The sequence below is a fragment of the Varanus komodoensis genome, unplaced genomic scaffold, assembly GCF_004798865.1.
Source record: "Varanus komodoensis strain SLA01 unplaced genomic scaffold, ASM479886v1 scaffold1, whole genome shotgun sequence".
NCBI lineage: Eukaryota > Metazoa > Chordata > Lepidosauria > Squamata > Varanidae > Varanus > Varanus komodoensis.
In genome coordinates, this window is record NW_025335268.1 from 91730642 (window position 1) to 91750862 (window position 20221).

At 42.7% G+C, this 20221-nt stretch overlaps 1 protein-coding gene across 3 annotated transcripts; it reads right to left on the reverse strand.

Moving 5' to 3' along the window:
- Positions 1 to 243: 243 nt before the first annotated feature.
- Positions 244 to 19920, reverse strand: KLHL30 (kelch like family member 30). Of its 3 annotated transcripts, XM_044435043.1 has the most exons (8): positions 19790 to 19920; positions 16797 to 17592; positions 13761 to 13920; positions 9496 to 9582; positions 9008 to 9163; positions 8405 to 8593; positions 6391 to 6536; positions 244 to 3431 (listed from the first exon to the last, which is right to left on the reverse strand). In XM_044435043.1, exons 1-8 carry the CDS (start codon positions 19807 to 19809, stop codon positions 3183 to 3185), a joined length of 1803 nt encoding a protein of 600 aa, XP_044290978.1. In that variant the 5' UTR covers positions 19810 to 19920; the 3' UTR covers positions 244 to 3182. The 3 variants fall into 3 exon arrangements, with proteins under 3 accessions (XP_044290978.1, XP_044290985.1, XP_044290993.1); XM_044435050.1 differs by lacking the exon at positions 9496 to 9582; XM_044435058.1 differs by lacking the exon at positions 8405 to 8593.
- Positions 19921 to 20221: the final 301 nt, after the last annotated feature.

Genomic DNA, 20221 nt, shown 5'->3' on the forward strand with positions numbered 1-20221 from the left:
TCTTTGAAGAAATTTTATGACTGGCCACCTTTTACGGGCAAGCAACTATGCACAGGATGTGCAGCATTTTTATCAGTTTCAGAGCAACAGGACAGGGTCCTTTGGGCTTGCTGAAGCGGTTTTCCTTCTTTTCCCCACCCAAGATTGTGAAAACTGTTAAGCCAACTTCCTGAATGGGCAGGCACATGTAAACCTTTCAGAGTTTCCCAGTGGCACCTTGGAGGAGATGAATGCAGCTGCCCATCATTTTATACATTTATCTATTTATTTAGCACACGGGAAGTTCAACCAATTCAATATAAGAATTTACAAAGAGTTACCAAACTGCATTTCTAATACAGTCTTTCATAGAAGCAACTGACTAGATTCTGGTCTAGGATAAATTGGATAAACAGAAATGCTTTTTCTTTTCCTTTCTTGCTATCTAAACAACTCCAAATGGCCATTTGTGCTTATACTGAATTTCATTCTGCTGTTCTCAACCCCATTCTCATATTTATTAAGCTCACTTTGAATTCTAATCTTCTCTTTTGCCTTGTTTGCAACTCTACCAACATTTATGTCATCTATAAAGTGTTGGTCACCTTGAATGTTTTTACTCATGTCATGATCAAAAATCTGGATAGTGCCAAACTTAACACAATCGCTGTAAACATCCAATATTCTGGTGTTCTGGTTTTATTCATAATTAATACTGATCAGAATTTGATCAGACCTGTCCATTTCCTTCATGATTGTTTGTGGAAGTGGCTTAGGGATTCTCTACACCAGGCATTTATTTTGTACTTGTATCTGATACTCATGTTACTTTCTAGGTCCTCCACAGAATGCTATCATCTTCCAGGACCATCCTGTGTTTTGCAGTCATTTTCCATTTTTGTGGTTATTTTTTGAAAGAGCGAATAAGGAGTTATTATTCCCTTATCTTGGAATAAAACACTAGGTAATACCTGTGTGAAGTTGCAGTTCTGCTATTTCACAACACACAATGAATGGAACAGAACGGAATGGATAGAAAAACAGGGAAAGAAAAACCTGGGGAAAAATAACCTGTGTATAACAGAGGCAGTCTTACTCCCACAAAGAAGGCAGAAGCAGCCAGCTCAGAAAAGCAGCAGAATAAACACTTCAGGTAGACAAGCCTTTAATTAGACATAAACAATCCAGTTCGGCTGCATGTACAAAACCAACATCATTTCTCAGAGAAATGAAAGCTAATGAAAATCACAGAAAAGATGCCGGAAAGTAAGATGATTTTAATGAAATTTAAATTCCCCCTCCTTGAAATCATTACTGATGAATTGCAGCTTACATGAGCCCATTCATGAATTGAACATTTTAATGTTTTTATAGAATTTTTATAGATTTACAGGGCACAGTATAATAAATGTTATTTGTACTGAATTCAACAGGGCTTCATGTAGTCACAACTATCTTCTCACTCCCTTAGGTCCTTTGCCGCTTGTGCCCATTATGCTTCAAACCAACACACATCAACTCTCTAAGGCTTAAGTCCTCTTTAGCCTATTCAAATTTGCCCTACTGAGAGACCTACTGCCATATAAATAAGCTTGAGATCAGGCTGCATGTAAAAATGTCGTTATAATAATCTCAGTATTTAGCTATTTGTTATTTGCAGTATTCACCATTTTCCTCCAAGTTTGTTCCTGAATGAAAGACTCCTATTAGCAATCTGGGTTTGATCACCATAATGTCCCTAGATCACACCACATTTCTGCAATCTCAACGAGACAATAGCTTGTCTTTGTGCTGGTTTTTGTATTTGCTCTGACTTGCTATAGCAACTTGGCTAGGTTCTGATCCTGTAGATCTTCACCAGCCCAGTTGCACTTGACTAAACCTCCTTATGTGAGTGTGTGGTCACATATGTTTCATCCATATAAACCAGGGGTCCCCAGATGTTTGTTGCACTACAACCTCCATTATCCTGGCCACTGGTGAAGCTGCTGAGGTAGCTGAGAACTGAAGTCCAGCAAACACCCACATGTCCCCCAGTCTGGATATACAGAAGGAAATGTATGTCTGACCATCATTTAAAACTTACCAGCAAAAATAGGTTTGCATGAGCAAACATTAGCAGCAGTAAACATTAAAGGGGCTACGTAATTTATGATAACAAGCTGGAATTATTCTTAGCGATCTTGATCATAGTGACTAAACTGTGGTAACTAACAGGAAGACATACATCATATGACCTGCTCTATTTCAAGCTAGAATAAATACAAACAATATACAAGATAATTAAGCCAAGCAGGAATGTGTGTAATTAAATATAGAAATCATCCTGCAGCAATAAAAAGAGCTATATAAATATGAATCCCGTATTATCCAGGAAAGCATCTCTCCCACATAAAATGAGTCACTTATATCACCTGTCAGCATTAGCTACTATGATCTCAAATTAACACTGAGCTCTGATTTAGAGCTGGCTCATGTTACTTCTGGCCACAATCCAACACAATTAAGCAGTCAATGGACTCAGTACACTTGCACTCACTTAGCTCTTTGCAGGATTGGTTCTCTTTTCTCACTAGTTATCTGCTTGAATATAATATGAGTATTAGAGTCATAATGAATTCTGCACTGAAATTGCTTGGATATCAACTGTGGCATCTTTCTAGAAGTAACATGGAGCAAGTTTAGACATGGCAAACATTTCAACCACTGGATTCTCTACACCTCTGCTTCTCACATTACCATGGCACACTATCTCAAGAGCAAAGGCAGAAGCTGGAAGTAACACGTGTGACCTAATCCTAAGCCTTATTTTGAGGATATGCTCATTTTAGGGCAGCTTTCTTTGGACAGGTTCCCTTCACATCTGTTGGACTACAACTCCCAGCATTGCCCAGTCAACCATGACCATTCTGGGTTCTTCATTTTCACCCTCATTCCTTATCAGTCATATAATCCTATTTTTCAGCCTTTACCAGTGGTGTTTTAAATGCTAGTGATTTGACCAGTTATTCATCCTGATCTGGGGGCAAATTGGTTGCACCCAACAAGGGGTGTAATAGAAATATGATGATTATTGTAAAAGCAGAAAAAGAAGGTGAAAGTAAAAGGAACTGTAAAAAATGTGCTACTGAAAAGAAGTCAGTCCCTTTTCCAGATTGTGCTGTTGGCAGCTAAGCTGTGAGGCCACATTTCATCTTCTAGTGTCACAAACTATTTCCCAGGAAAGGTTCCTTCCACCTAGAAGTATCCATGAAGATAGAAGAGGAGCTGTGATAGAGCCATGAGCATGGAAGGGCCCCCTCCCTTGTCCACACATCCTTGGCACAGTCATAGATTTCCATCTCCACTTGATAGTCTCCATCCATTCCTTTCCAGTAGCCTCCTGTGACAAAGAGTTTACCTGCAAGAGGTACCATCCCTCCATTTTCATGCAGGGTGTGAAGCTGTTGCACCTGCAGACATAGAATTGGCATTGTTCACATCTGCGGTATGCATTGTGCGGCATGTCAAATAACATTACTGTATATTTTATAGTTATACTACAGATGAGAAGACAAATTATTAACATGCAACCTGTACCAACTTGTTGGTGAAAGAATTTGTGCTTGTTGGAAAAAACCAGATGGTGCCATCTAGTGGCCGAACTGTACTGCGACTTAATAGCATCAACTCTTCCCCTCACTGAAGGTTGGCCCATCATTAACAAGGAGATGTTAACAGTGCACTTCTGTGAACAGTGGATTTGGTATATACCAATCCTGTTTTATTTATTTTCTTATTTACAATATTTATCAACAATCCCTCATCAAAAAGATTTGAAGGTGGTGAATAAAATTTTGAAATGTGTGTGTGCATACATATGTGTGTACATTTGTGTGTTGAGTGTGAATGTATGTATGTAAGTCTGATGGGTGATGCTAAAATGACTGGAGTGAGTGGGTTTTGTATTCGGGGAGTGTGGGGTGAGAAACAGAGAGAGTTTTTGACGGCAAGTTCTGAAGGAGAGAGAGAGAACTGTGGGGCAAGGGGATCAAGGGGGCAATCTTGTTTTCCAGCTCAGTTCCCACCCCTGCCAGGGATCCAGGCTCTTAGGCAAGTGACCTTCTTTTAGCCTCTCCAGTTTGCCTTTCTGTGAAATGGGCATTTCATGAATGGCCATATTCACTATGACTGCTATTTTGTGAATCATCATCATCACCCTCCCTAGAGCAGCCACTTGGTGATGGTGCCCAAGATGCTTACTCAAAATTCCAAATCTTCCCAGCAGCTCAATAGGGTTGGAGGCCCTGCCTATTCCAATCAACAGTAATATTAAGTTAGATACAGGCTTAGTCAGAGTAGTCTCAGGGCCAAGCAAAACATTTTTTCTAGTCATGCATAATGCAGCCAGTAACGCATTTTCTCCCCCCCCCCCAATACTGCAATGCAAGGTGGGGGTGGAATTTTGGGGGGAAATAGGGGATTTTAAAAACATCTCATGAAATTCTATGGCCCTATTCTGAATTTGGTCCATATGTGCTTACACAAAAGTAAAGAAAGGAGGTGGAGGTACCTTGACCAACAACCAGGAATGGCTGATAACAGTGTCTTCTATCTTTCCTGCTTAGCAAATCTGAAATAAATGCTACCTATTCTTGAGCTCATCCCACCTTGTCTACCATAGGCAGATCATAGGAACCTCCCTAGCTGTGTACAGAAGGCAGGGACATTCCAGCACTGCTAAATATGAACATGAATGGCCAGTCTAGTACTTATGCACGACACAAACAGAACAGCCAGTCAGCATTTGCAGCACACGGGAAGAGGAGCAGCCCCTGTCCAAGACACGGGAAGATCTTTGCTCCAATCTGCCTTTTTAGTGCCACACTTAGCAGGCAGAGGGGAAAAGCACCCTGAAGTGCTTTTCACTGTAGTGCTCATATTAGAGAGCCAGGGTGGTGTAGTGGTTCAGAGCATGGGGGACTGGGGCTCAGGCGATCTGGGTTCTAGTCCCCGCTCAGCCATGGAGTCAACTGGGTGACTTTGGGCCAGCCACAGACTCTCAGCCCAACCTACCTCACAGGGTTGTTGTTGTGAGGATAAGATGGAGGAGGAGATGTAAGCTGCTTTGAGCCCTTTGTAGGAAAAAGGCAGAATATAAATCAATCAATCAATAAAATAAATAAAATATTAGAAGGGCTCCATCATGCTTTGGACTTGATTTATCGTGGCACACTTGCCAAAACAACTGGATACCAGTGGTGTGGTCCCATGAACTCTGAAAGGGGAATTCTTATTTTGTTTCTCCATCTACCTACTAAACATAGCGCACGCTGGTAACAAGCTGGATCATGTTCCCTTGTCCTAAGTCCTGTTTACCTGTCATGGAGTACACAATTGACATTGCAGTGGATGAGTTTGTGCATGAATAGGCAGTGGCAGCAACAAGGCAAAATACTCGTTTACAGAGAAACTGCTGGATGCTAAGATGTGACACTGGCAGTGCTAAAGAGGCCACTGGTAAAAGCAGAACCAGTGGATGGCCAGAAACTGACAGGACTAAGCATTATTCATAAATCTACAGAGATGAAAAGCCTGGCAGGGCATCTGCTGCACCTGTCCTGGGGATTGGAGTGGGCGCTAAAGGGTCAGCTGAGCACTGACGCCATGTGAACAGCTGCAGCAGGATTTCAGAATGACGCTGCGTAAACCGACTCTCCAACAACATTACACACGTCTTCGCTGAAGCCAACAGACCATGCTGTCCTCATGTCTGGGATGCCCTCATTCAAGGAATGGGCTTCCTGCCATTCTGGAACACAGACATTCATCTGTACATCAAAGACCACTGTTTTTGGTGACAAGAGACAATTCTACTGAGGCAGTATGAAAAAAAGGGGGGGGGACGTCTTTAACTCCTTCTCAACCAACCCATAGAAATGTGTGGTCACTTTCATAGGTACTTTTCTTACATATCCTTCTTCAATCCATAAAGAAGCAGTGGCTATGCATGGTGTTTTGTTTTTTCCCCTGAACTAGCCTACTTTTTAGGCAAATGTGAAACAGAAAGATTTTTACATCCACAAAACAAAAACAAAATGCATATGGCTTCAGCTGAATTTTTCCCTTTAAAAAATTGAAGCTGAGTGGAGTATTTTTGCTTTCTTATTACATTTTTATTCTGTTCTTTAGCCAAGGAACAAAGCACAAATATGGTTTCCATCTCCTATTTTATCATCCCTGTCACTGTTTTCCACAGTAGTTTGGTTATTCTCTGTTCTTTTGTTATTGTATTCAAGTTTTTTGTTTGCAACTTTTATTTTTATGTGAGCCAATTTGATCTGGAGAATGGCAGGATAAAAATAATTAAGTTTGCTCCTCCCAACAACCCTCTGAAATAAATTAGGCTGATACAATTCCCCACTTACTCACCTTCTGCCATATGTTAGCATCTGGATCATACACATAAACCTTCTTTGTGTTGTCACCAATAAGGTAGATGGTTCCGTGCAAGGAAGCACAGCGGGGAGCAGAGAGGTACTTTGGGATGAAGGGGGATGCAAATACACTCCAGACATCTTTCAAAATAATAATAACAACAATAATACATCATTTTATTAATCAAAAGTTTCAATATCCTTGAACAAAGATTACATTTTCATGTAGTAAAAAGAATCCTTATTAGAATGCTTGATGACCTCAGAGAAATGCTAAAAGGAAGAGAGACTAGACCTGGAGCAAGTCCACAGTGGCTGTGCAAGCACTGTAGTTCAATTATTCTTGTTATCATGTACATAAGCCAGCCAGATCAATCCTGCAAATTGCAAATGTCAGTCGAATTTTAGGTATAAAATCAGTATCCATGAGAGAACAAGCTCCTTGGATTTTAGCTTGTCCTCCAAATATAATCTACTTTTGGATCGAGAGGAGTTTTCAGTACAGTGTTTTGCCTGAATTAAGAACACAAGAAGAGCAAAAGTCTGTCTAAGCCAGCATGCCCTGCCCTACAGCAGGGCTTCCTAACATTCCACAATCTGATAGCAAGGCCAAGAAACAGAACTGAAGATGAGGTTGTCCTGTGAATAGAAGCAGGCATCATTCTCAATGGCTGGTGTCACCTGAGATAGGGAAATATATTCACATCATTCTCAAGCACTTTTGTCAGGCTAGGAAGCAATAGGAAAAACAGTTTACTCATAGCTAACTGTCACTCAGGGTGTGCTTTTGATAATGAAAGAAAAAGGTATAGGCAGATCTTTGGTAGATGCCAAGGTAAGAGACAGTGAGTAAAAGAGAATTTAACTGAGCTGAGAAGCAGGGAATCCTAAAGTATCATCAACATTCAGTATATTACATGGGGAGATGGAAATGATCAGGATGATTAATCCCATCTTTGCTCTACAGAAGTTCATGAGATGAAAATGTAGGTGCTGCTGCAGCTGTTTATCATGTAACACATGCCTATCCCATGACTCTTATCCAATGCCTCTCAGGCAGACTAAAGCTGACCCACACTGCACCTGGATGCCTCAACTGGTTGTAAGGATAAATAGGTGCTTGCAGAGAGTTTTAAAGAGATACTTCAAACAAATAGTTGAAAGCCTAGCAAGGGATCATTGCAAATGCCCGTGCTGCTGAAAAGTGCATGTCAACTGGATAAACAAGCATTATGAGCAACTACGGAAGTGGAGTTGACATTAGGGAAGTAAAGAGGCTACCCATTTCTGGCACTGACTGGACAATACAGCCTGGGCAATGTACCATTGTGGAAAGTCACACACCATAAACCTCATCTCTCTCACCCTTTAGTTGTTTTGCTTTTTGCCCAACAAAATCAATAAAAAGACAAACATGCCAAGCAGATCACAGGCAATCAAGAGTAAGCCAGTTATTCATATCTACAGCACTCCACAATCCTTTAAGCATGGTTAAGACACAGAACCAAAGATGATTTTGTTGGCAGGATCCTCCTCCCCCATGGTTAGCATCACCAGGGGCTTAGAGCAGCATTTAGCCCCCATCTCATCAGGGTACCTAAATGCACACCTTTTAAATTAAATGGAGCAAATATGACTGGCATTCACTCCTAAGAGGAAAAGTAAAGTGCTGCATTTAATGGACACAGTTGCAACAAGAGCAAAATCTGCTATTGGACACTCAGAGGCCCAGCCTCACTTACAAAAGATCCCACGGGAGGGACAGGAAAGCAGAATATGTTTCTCCATCCACACACGCTGCCTATCATCATGGCAGGCATTTTGCAAGGCTTATGTTAGTCATGTGGAAGGAGGTAATAGACTTCAGTTTCAGTACCCATGATGGCAACAACAAAAACATGTTTGTAAAGGGTCTGCAAAACAGAAAGGATCTTGCAGCTCAGTGAGCCCATGATCCGGTTAGTCTGGAAAAGCTCCTTTCCTGCAAGGATCTTTCTGTTCCTTCTTACCAATGGCGGGGTTGTAACACTGCAGGGTTAATGCATTATATTTGACCGCACACGATCCAATGAGGTACAACTTCCCAAGACAGCCAGCTACGTCAAAGTTGCTGACATACTTCAGGGCAGGGCTGACAAAGGACCAGCTGTCATTATAAGGATCGTAGCACTCCACTTCCACAACATCCAGCGTTGTGCCTACAGACCATGTGAGAAATAAAAAAGAAGACTTGAGTATAGTGGGAGTCCACAGAGATACCCACTGAGCACTACCGGGCCTCTAAGTCACCTACAGGATAATGTGAGCTTGATATGTAGGGGGTCTGTGTTCATTTTAACTTTTACCCCAACCACCAGTTGTTTGGTGGTTTCTTAACTTTTGTGCATCATCCCCCATTCTAAAAGTTTGAAATCCCTCTTCTAAGGCTTAGTTGCTGACCATACTAACTTTAAGCTAAAATATGCTGGCATTTGGGGTGAATGTGGCCTTGCCTGCTACTGGAATGCAGCTCCCAAGGGACTCGCTGAAATGGAATCATGTCCTTGGTGAAAAACATTCTACAGCCCTGCTATAGACTGAGGTTTCCCCAGATCACAATTCTCATTTCCTACCACCAATGGCATAGATCTCTCCATTGAGAACAGCACTGGCATGGTTCGTTCGAGGCTTCAGCATTGGAGCAATGGGTTTCCAGGCACTTTTCTTTAGGCAGAAGCACCAGGACCGGGTTGTAGACCATGTGTCATTCTGTGATCCTCTGGAGCCCCCTGAGAATAGAAATAACCAGGATAGTTAAATAGAGGGCCAGGACCCATTATTTTTGTGCCAGTTTAAAACACTTGGCTATTAGAGCTTATTCACTGTAATTAATGCTGCTTCTGAATTTCCTGCAAGCTTCTAGAATTGGCAAAATTAGAGGGCAACACAGTGGACTTTGATTAAATTTAACTAGGAAATTTGGGCATCATCGTTTAATTTTGTTTAATTTTAATTTAGATCAGAAGAGCCCAAACAAGCAGAACCAAGAAAGTACGGCAACAGGCACAAAAAGTTTCATAGGTTTGGTACAATGTAAGTTCAGAAAGAGCACCATCCTTACCTGTGATGTAAACATCGTTGTTTAGAGCAATCATAGAAAAGCCCCACTTATTGTAATCTGGAAAATCAGGCAGAGCAATCCATGCTTCTGAAACAGGAAAACCAAGTGTATAAGTGGCCCTCAAGCAGTCCTGACCAGTCAACATTTTAACTTTCTGGGGGTCTTGCCTTGCATGACATGATTCAGGGACCTCTGCATGGATGCTTTTATTCTTGGAATAGAAGCAGTGGTGAAGGCAGATGACATGTTTTGTCAGAACTCTGTAATGTTTTCCTGCTGTTTCATGCTTACTGATGCCTGCTCCTTTCCCATGAGAGATCAGGAGACAACGTCTCTGTGCACACTTAGGGCTGTGGCAAAGATCTGGAAGACAAAATGCTCGTAGGCTCTTCTTCATGTGCACACCCACATAACCTAACCTTTGTTCCCTAACATGGTTATGGCCAGCTTCTTCTGTATCAGGCTATAAGCAACATCTAAATTATGACTGAATGCAACTGTACGCTGTACATATTGCAGTCCATGCCTTGAAGGGGTGGTTGTTTATGTAGCACCATCTGTATTACATACCACACTCCTGGCCTTTTTTCAGTCCCGCTATCTAGACTACTGCAGCAAAACAGCCGCTTATTTCAGCTGCCACTGCACTGTCAATTTTGGCAGCAAACACACTTTCAGCTTGTCACTAAATCTGACAAGTAGACTATTTTTTCTGCTGCTGCTGCTCCATCAAATTCTGGCATTAGAAGCAAGGGTATGGCTACCAGAGTAAGGGGGCTTTGGGATGCTGTGGCACCCCCCTCAGGAAGTTGCCTATCCCTGGTGTACTTGGTGACTTCCAGAGTACAAACAACATGGAAAAGTAAAATGGGAGAACAGTATGAGTGGCACTGTAAGGAAAGTCAGTCACATGTACTTAACAGCGGGCGACCATTGCAAATATGGATCTAGGGCTTAATCCAATGGCTTCATAGCCAAAGGAAAGAGGCAGCTTTAAGTCGTCATGGCAGAAGATGACCTGAGCATGAACCAGAGACTTAGCCGAGGGGACAGAGAAGAATGGCCTGATTTTTATAATGCTGTAGAGGGAGAAGCAACACAATGTTACAAATAGTTGACCAAGATGAGAGAAGAATCAAAAAGCTGAAGCTGCCTGGGTGCGTGATGAAATTGTCAGTGGATGTGGAGAGGGCATGTGGAGGGAGACTACTAAGGCAGATCAGATGCTTGAAAGACTAGTGCAGGGATGAAGAACCAGTGGCCTTCCAGATGTTGCTGGACGGCAAATTCTATCAGCGCCTACCATCATGGCCCACAGTCAGAAAAGATGTGAGTTGTAGTCCAGCCTCTGAAGTTTCACAGGTACCCCACCCCTGGACTAGAAGTTTTGCCTTAGAGTGCTCCATTAAAGAACAGGGAGGAGCTGCTTTTCCTGGGTGACTTTCCCCACTGGATTTTTTCAAGGGCTGCTGTAGTTTCCTGGCGCCTGTGCTGCTAGTGGGACCTTTGCCGTGGGTTGAATATCTACATGCTCTAGGCTGTTCCCTTTCTCTCAGCTGCATGTGTTGAAGGAGAAGGGCAAGTTTCCCTGCAATTGTCTTCTCATTGGTTCAAGGTCCATAGCTAATAAGATCTCTCCTCTCCACTCTGCTCCCCTCTTCTCTGCTCCTCATGCCCTTGGAAAGATGGCTTCTAAGATCCCTAGACACCCATGCTGCCTGATCCTGTACCCCCAGGAATACAGTTCTTTCACGTAGCCTACTCTGTTCATGGATGATAAAACTCTTCCCCTGCAGTGCCCATTGGTGGGAGATGCACCATGACCACATCCACAATGATGTAGTCAGAACAAATGCTAAGTTCCTTTACTGGAAGGACCTCCCAATTAACCATGCTTGTTTGGAAGGAAAAAACGAGCATTTTCTTATTGGAACAGACCTATCTATACCCACATACATTTAGAGGTAATTATCTATGCCTGTTATCTGTTTCTATGTTCACAGTGTTGTCAAAACACACTCCAATTGCCTCATCTTGCCCAGATAATGCCAGAGGTGAAAAAGGTCTCTCTCATGTTTTGTCGCCTCCTCAGGATTCGCTTTCCATCACCACAACACCACCAACTCCATACAGTGTTTGCAGGCCAGCCCAACAGCTTCTGCTGTCAACATCAGCCTGGGGTGAACGCAGCTGCTCAGCAGTGACAAACACCAAAGGAACCCAGAGCATTACATCATCTGGAAATCTCTTCTTCGCCAGTTTTGCATATTTGTATGTTAAAATCCAAGGCATGGCTGCTTCTGCCCACACTTTTGTGCCTGTTACATAAAGTGACTTTGATGATATAAAGTGTTCTGATATGACAAGTCTAAATGGTCACTGTATAATATACCTGAATTTACTCCCTTTTACTTCCTCAGATTGGATTTACCTCAGGTTATTCAACTATTAGCCTATATGGGTAAAGACAGGTAGGCTAAGAAATGTGTAAATGAACAAATGGTTAAAATATGGGAAAATCTTGGTGGTCTAATTTCTCAAAATCATCAATTAATTTAGTCTGGAGGCTCTAAATGATCTTAATTTTAACATAAGGAAGGCTTTAAGCAAAGATTCCTAGACATTAGAATACAAACAGACCTTGCTGCCTTGGTGAATACAAGTCTATGAAATGGTTAGCAAAGACAGCACCCCAATTTCAGGAGAAAAGGTGTTTTTTCATTTCAGAGGTCATTGCGTGGCCATTACTCATCTCCCAAATGAGCAAATGGACTCAGCAATAGCAAAGAAGATTCAGCTACTTTCCAGTGCATACCTGCAGTGCACCTGTAATTTGGCACACTATTTATTATAGTGCCAGGTACATTCTAGCTGTAACAACATCATTTCCATTTCTTGGAAACATAAGAAATTAGGCACTTGAGGCTAAATCTTTTTTCCTCTCCCTCTCTGAAATTCTGATCGTTTGTAGCTCAGAGGGTTGCTTCTATGTGATTGAGGCAATCAGTTCATGGGAAAAAGGGAAATCATCTGACTGCCCAGAGAGATTCAGCTGTTGGGTGGTATAGAAATTAATTGACTGATTAATTAATTCTTTGGGACTACAAAGCTGACTATTGGCCATGAGGGCTTAATACTCATGGAAGTCAAAGTCCAAAATATCAGGAAGATTGGTCCCTTATTGTTAAATATTATTAAATTTTGATACAAATTACCTATCTATATTCATGTTTAATTAAATTCATTTGCCATAGAATTAAGAGTATGCATTAAATATCTGGCTAGTCTATTATTTCTTTATTTATTGGATTTTTATGCCACCCATAGCCTGGGGGCTCTCTGAGTAGTTCACAAAAAACAGAAACAGCAACTTAACATCACTGTAGCAAAATAAAACAATTCTACATGATTCCCTGCCCCAAAGACTCCAGAGACAGCACTCTACAACATTTCTAGCTAGCCCTTCGTTTTTAAGTCTCCTATGCATAGACCTGTGAATGCCAAAAGCAGTGGAAGAGACTTAAAGATAATCAGATTTCTATTATTTTAATAATGTTGATTCTTTTATGTCACTCTCCTTTCTGAGGAATTCAGATCTCACCTTTCCTCTGCACCACAACTTGATCAAGAAACATACATTTTCCAGTGCATTGGAAATTGCATTGGCAGTGGGGTAACTCTGCCTTGGCAAGCTGACTTGCTACTTATAAAGGTAAGCTTGAGCCTCCAGCACAGACTTTGTGTTCCTTGTTTCTAAATTCTACAGTAATACCATTGCTATCACATTGAGGGTGACCAGGTATCCTACTTTATAGAGCGCTGTCCTCAGTTTGAAGGGGCATCAAGGGACTGTCCTGTTGGAAAGCCTGCCAAAGTCTGGTTTAAAGACAGAGAAGAGTCAGAAGGGAGGAAATGCAGGTGCCTTAAAGCTGCCCATCAGCACTTCACACCCAGGCAGCAGACTCAGTAGGCAGGCACACACCTTGCCTGGTTGTTGCCCACCCCACAAAACTGCACTGCCTTTCTATTTGAATTTTAGTCATTATTTCCATTTGCCTCTAGACATATTAGCACATGTAACTTTTCTGCAGTTGTTTGTGTGTGTGTAGGGGGGAGACTTTGGGGATGCATCCTTCCTTTTTTGATGTTGCCTAAGTGGCCAGCCCGTTGCACTGCCAACATCATGATCTTGCTTACTCCCTTAAGTCAAAGATGCGCTGAACGGAAAAAGCTGACCTGTCATGGTTTAGTCAGGAGGCACTTACTAGTCTTAGTGTTATAAAATGCAAAATTCCTGGAGATTGGTGGGGGCGCTCCATCTTCTTCATTCTCTTCCAGAACTCTGCCTCCCACCACCACCAGCACCTCCTCAAGCTTTTGTGGAAGGGCCTTCAATCTCTGCTCAACAAATGGCCTGTTTTCCACCTTAGAGAGACAAAAAGAACAATGTCACAGCACAGGAGACCTATAATTTTGTCCTCTTCCTCTGCCCCCTTCTCCAACTCTTTATATGTAATATGTAATATATTGGCCCCATATGACAGAATTCAATAAAGCACATTTCTAGTGCACTGCATCACTGCAAATCATAAATGAAATTTCCTCAACTTGGTGCCTATGATGGCTGGGGGATTATGGGATTTGCAGCCCAACACATGGGGAATGCTTTGCTAGACCAAGGCAGGAAATTTAGTCAGGCTTTATGTGGAAAGAACAACCTACAGGCTTCCTCCCAGAAAGCTGTAGGGTTCAGACAAGATACCAAACTGTGGTTAACTGAAAGCAAAATCAGAAGCTTCTGATCTTTTCCCTGAAGCCGTATCAATGGAGGAGCAGATAAACAAGAAGCATGAAAACCCAAGGCTTGTTCTCATTGTACTAAATCAGGGTTTAGCATAATGTCTAAATATGGCCATTGAGTTAAAAGACACTTTTCTATGCAAATGAAGAACCAATTTAATCATTTCTCAAATATGATACCCAGAGATTGGGGGGCAGTAAGGTGGATAGTTGTCCCTCGTGCAAGCAAGCTATTATTACTGTATTTTTCGCTCTATAAGATGCACTTTTTCCCCCCTCAAAAGTAAGGGGAAATGTCTGTGTATCTTATAGAGCGAATGTGTGTGTGCCCGATGCCCGGGATGCTGCCGGCCTGCCTGCACCACGTGGCACCACCTGGCCGGCACGCGCTCAGCGTGCGCTGCTCCACCCGCCCCCCTCCAGCGCAGGTGAGAGCTGTGCGGCTCAGGGGGAGCGGTGCAGAGGAGGAGGAGCCACGGGCTTTAACCTGCCAGCCGCACGGAGAGATGGACTGCTCACCCCCACTGCCCGGGAAGACCTGCCGCTGCTGCGCCGCCCAGAAGACCACCTCTGGCATGCTGCTGGCCTGGCTGCACCACGTGGCACCAACTGGCCGGCACATGCTCGGCGCACCCTGCTCCGCCACCCCCCCTCTGGCGCAGATGAGAGCTGTGCCACTTAGGGGGAGTGGTGTGGAGGAGGAGGAGCCGCAGGCTTGAACCTGCCGGCCGCACAGAGGGACGGACTGCTCGCCCCCACCTCCCGGGAAGAGCTGCCGCCGCCACGCCACCCGGAAGACCACCACCGGCACACACCACCACACCTGGCCAGCATGCACTCAGCATGCCCTGCTCCACCCCCCTCCTCCGGCGCAGGTGAGAGCTGTTAATCACAGTTCGGTGTGTGTTTTCAAATGGCAACCCGTCTTTTAATGAAGCCCATGGGGAAGTGATGGGGAATGTGGCTGTGATTATGAGGAAGCTTTCCATGGATCCCTCCTCTAAAAACTAGGTGCATCTTATGTTCAGGTGCGTCTTATAGAGCAAAAAATATGGGATTTTTTTTACAGCTGCTGTGTGTATAAATGCCTGCTGGGGGTGGGGTGAGTTACCCCCCCCCCCTTTCTCCCCCCTGATCAGGGCTTGTGCTGTAGTCTGAGCATGGACTATTAGACTTTGGTTTGATCTATCAGCTCAAGCATTTCATTTCATTTCATTTCATTTCATTTCATTTCATTTCATTTCAATTTTTGTGTGTGGTAGTGCATTAGCTGGGCCAAGGAAGAGTAAATCAGGAAGCCCAAACACTGAATAGAAGAAAAGGCAAATTGTTCAGTGCAATGGCTCCTACATTTTTATACTTCACAAACTGTTATGGCATCTGTCATAAGAAAGACACTGTATGGAGATATTTTAAGGCACAATCTTATATAGGTTTAGAAAGAATAAAGTCCAACAACTCCCAGCATTCCCCAGCAGGCATCATTGGCTGGGTGATATTTGAAATCATGGGACTTGTTGTTGTTGTTTTTTTTAACATTCATAGGCTTGCAGCTTAAAGATATGTCCTCTATAGGAAAAAAAAGAAAAGAAAAATGAAAGTGTAAAAAACACAGGCATTGCAACAGTTAAATGAAAGGCATGGCTTTAAAACTGACACAACAATGTAAAATAAATGATATTCTATTTTGTTATAAATGGTCTTGATTTGGTTTAGTGGTCAGATTGGCATCATTGTTTAGGAAATGTGTAACACAGTATCAATGGGAAATTTTATTTAAGCAAATAATTTTAATCAATGTATCCGTGAGAATGGTTTGCCTGTTACTTGTCATTTAAGTTTCACAAATAACCCAAAAGAAAGGCTTTGTCAGGGGCATCTGGGTGAATTAAAAGGTGGCAACACCGACTCTCAAAACCTTCAAAGTATCAAAGAAGAAAAGAAATAAAGTTTAAGGAGGGGCCAAGGCAGACACCAGTGATGGACACAGCTGGAACGTGGGGGGTCCTGGCAGCTGCCTGAGAATACCAGGTGTAGAGACTGGCCCTGGACATCAGAGCTACAAGCTGGAATGTTTCCCTAAGTGGTAGTTTTCCTGGGCCCAGGCTGGCCTTCTGTGACAGATGGGAGGATGAACAGAGGAGGCAGAGAAAGAGGAGAGCTGGGTGACAGAAAGGACAAGAACCATTTACCCTTTCACCATCAATTAATAATTACAGAAAAGTTTATCTTGACCAAGAGGTGGCACACCAGTTCACCACAACTAGAGCCTCTCTGATTCTGAACAATAGTATCTGAATCTTTACTTATCTAGAATATTTTGCGCTACAAAATGCCACACATTTTAGACATTATCTCAGCTAGTTGGGAACCCCAAATTCATAGCAGGAAGAGTGACTGGCTCCTGAATTCAGATAAATACTGAGCCTGCAGTCCCTTTTCTAGCCCTGGCACTGAAACTAGAACTATGTACAGATAGTGTGGTGTTTCCAAAAACTCACCGTGCTCCGATGTTTGGTGATGATGGTTTTGCATGCTTCTGATTCTTGAATCAATGGTTCTGAAGACAAAAGATCCTGTAGATACTGATCTGGCAGTGAGACCAGATGCACTAAGTCAAGGAGTTCTGGAAGATCTGTGGCTCTGGTAGATTTTTCATACTTCACCCACCTGAGTACGGCCTCAACTAGGCTCTGCTCTTCTTGGACTTGGAGCAGATTGTTGGATAGGTAGGTAACCAATCTCTCTTTGGATAATTGGAGGAACTCTTCCTGTTGAGACACAAGCTCAAAATTTTCTTGCAGAAATGACCAGGCCCTGGATGACACCTCTGGACAACCATACAGCTCCCCAAACTCACAAATTCCCAGACAGTTGGTTGCATCCATCTGCTGCCTCAAGTACCGAATGCAGACTTTCCGGATGATGGGGAAGTGGAGCTGGTTGGATGTTCGAATTAAAGCCTCCACATTTGCCTGGTTGATGGTCACTTTCCCTGTGTAAGCAAAGTCAATCAAGGACTCCATAATGATAGGATCCACATCTTTGATCTCTACATGGGCTGAAAAGCTTTCTATGAAGTCACCAGCAAACATGGCATTGAAGTAGTTACTGCAGAGAGCCAGGATACTGCGGTGGCACGGGAATTCATGATCCCCAACAATCAAGGTGACATCTGAGAGTTTGGGATTGTTGCGCAAGGCCTGCAGCCCTTCCAGAATGGACTGAGAATGGGATGGAAGGCAAAAATCAAAGTCATCAATGTTCCTCACCATGGTGATGCTCTGCTGAACTGCCCTGTAGGAAAAGACAATCTTTGATGCCTCCAAGGAAAAATAAACTTCTCCCCGCAAACTCAGTTAGAAAGTAGATGAAAGACGATTAACCTTGTGTTTCAGACAGGAATTGTTCTCCCTCACCTAAAACTTAACATGAAATCTTCTTAGTAACACCTCATGAGATTCCTTGAAAGAAGTGCATGCACTGGGAACTTAACAATTACTTTATGTAATTGCTCTCCTGGACCATTGGATTTCAGTAAGTCCCATGGCCAATAATCATAGTCCCCTGATTATTTGGACACACATCCATACATTGTCTAGGTGTTTATAACCCATTTGCCCAAACACATGAATGTAATCAGTACCAGCTCTGTATGTCCTGGTCTTAGCACCAGGAGGAATCTGCAAGGACAAAGAAGGTGAAAGCTGTAGTGATTCCCCCTTGACGTTATCCGAATCTCAAATGTACCTTTCTGCATTTAATCTTTATAGAATGAGAAACTGCTGCACACCCTCTGTGCCTCTCTGATTAGAAACTCAGTTTCCTTAAATAAGGGACTGGGGGGAAATTCAGTTGGCAGCTACTTAATTTCACATGTTTGAACCATTGCAAAAACCAAAAGTGAGTCAACCTTTCAAATTCATACTTCTCTGAATTTTGCAGTGGAGTTCTCCAATGGAAACCCCCCCCCCATACTTATATACATGTGTGTATTTGGATAAAGTGCATGCATACATGTGTGTGACAGTGAAAACAACAGTCAAAAATCTGAATATGAGGCAAAATTACATATAAAATTGCATGTATCAAGAGAAATATGCCTAAAATGCATATGAATTTTTATGCATTTTAAAACCATAACTTTTCTGCCAAAATAAGCTTAAGGTTAGAAAAATGAGGAAGTGAAAGATTTGCCTTTCTTTTTCAGAAGGGCAGTATCTTGACCACAAACAACTCTTCACTGCATCAAGGATCTTTATCTCCTTACATTACTGCCTAAGGCCAACACAGTTGTGTTTGCACTTTTGCATAAGGAATCTGGATTTCCCCAAATAGAACTAAATATAATGCATTGTGCAGGAGAGCTTCCAAATGAACTACAATGAGGACCACCAGTAAAAACCCACTGCAGAGCCATTCCCTCCATTAACAAGTATGTTTGTGGGTGTGGGTGTAGTAAGAAAAAAATACAGAAGAAGCTCTGGAAAAACATGGGAGGGTTACAGGAGAATAGTGACGTTATCTAGACCACTAGTAAAATCTGTGAATGAGGCAGGGTGAACATGTGATAAAAGCCTAGTGAGGAAGGGGTGCTTTCAGACAGAGGTTTCCTAGCGCTACCAATCAGAAAGCATTGTGCAGTTATTCCATCTGTCCCTCTTTCTCCATGACAGGACAATACAAGATGTTTACAAATGGAAGACAACTGTGTTGAGGCTTCCTGTAAAATTCCTTGAATGTGGCAGGGCATGATTAAAACCACATTTGAAAGCACCTGAGAGATGGCTGAAAAGTTCCCAGACTCAGTTCAGCTCAGTGCCATCTTGGTTAGTCTGACTTTGCTTGGTTGTATTCAAATTAGGTGAAAAATATCAAGAGGATATTTATATGGCGCTCTAGAAACAGCCTCACTTCAGTCATCTTTCTTATTGCAGATGCTGTTTCTAGTCCATAAGAATTCAAATGAGCAGGGAAAGTATCTTCTTGTCCTTGCCTTCCCACATTTTTTTCTTTCATGCACTACTAAATTCTCAGTTCTTGCTTGAAATGGCATTTATAGATCGGATATCTATGCCATGTGGAGTAGCAAAACACGACTGCTAATAACAAAAATCCAACTGATCATTTTACTCACTATTTTCTCTATAGTTAATCACTTCTCTCATGAAATCCATGGAATTTCCCCTCAAGAAGCTCCTGATCACCACTGCTGCAGTGGCACAGCTGCCTGTACTGATTCTCTGCTGGAGAAATTTTGATATATAGCTTCTTAGCAGACAAGGGCTTATAATGGAGGCTTCTCCTTCTGTGTCCTGTCATTGTTATTACTATTATTTCTGTTTTATTTAACATTACAATTAGTATTTATTAGTGTCCTGTTCATAGCTCCTGATTGGACAGTCCCCCTTCCCAAAGTCCCACTGTAGGCCCCAGTCCCTTGGCCCCATGCAGAGCTCTCAGCCCTTGCCATTGGCCAGTGCCACGCTCTTACCTTGCTAACAGCGTTTGCATCCAGCTTGTCCTGGCAGAATGCTTGGGGAACAGCTTGCCTTGACCCTAGGAGGAAACAGGTACCCTGGGTAGGGTTTTATGAGGCAGTCCCACGCTGGAGGCAGCCAATATGTGTGGCTGCATATATATATTTAGCCTGGAGCTCACAGTTGGCCTGGGGGAGGGTAGCCTGGGAAATGCTTTGACAGTTATTCTTTCCAGGCCACCTGTTCTTAAAGCAACACACCAAGGAGCAGATAGGAAGAGAGCCTGAAGGAAGGTTTGCATCCGGCGATAGCACAGAGCTAGGGTACGATGGGGTGCCAGAAGGTGACCTTTTAAATAGAGGACACTCCTCTATTTAAAAGGTTGTCAGAGGATACTTCTCTATTTGAAGGTGTCCTCTATTGGATGGTGTGCTCAGTCCAAACAT

Bases quoted from the DNA above. Each gene is read 5' to 3' on its own strand.
- KLHL30 (XM_044435043.1), bottom strand. From the start codon at position 19,809: ATGCAAACGCTGTTAGCAAG. The intron at 17,593-19,789 runs GTAAGAGCGTGG...CTTTTCCTACAG, and splicing joins ATGCAAACGCTGTTAGCAAG to GGCAGTTCAGCAGAGCATCA. The intron at 9,164-9,495 runs GTAAGGATGGTG...TTCTATTCTCAG, and splicing joins CAACGATGTTTACATCACAG to GGGGCTCCAGAGGATCACAG.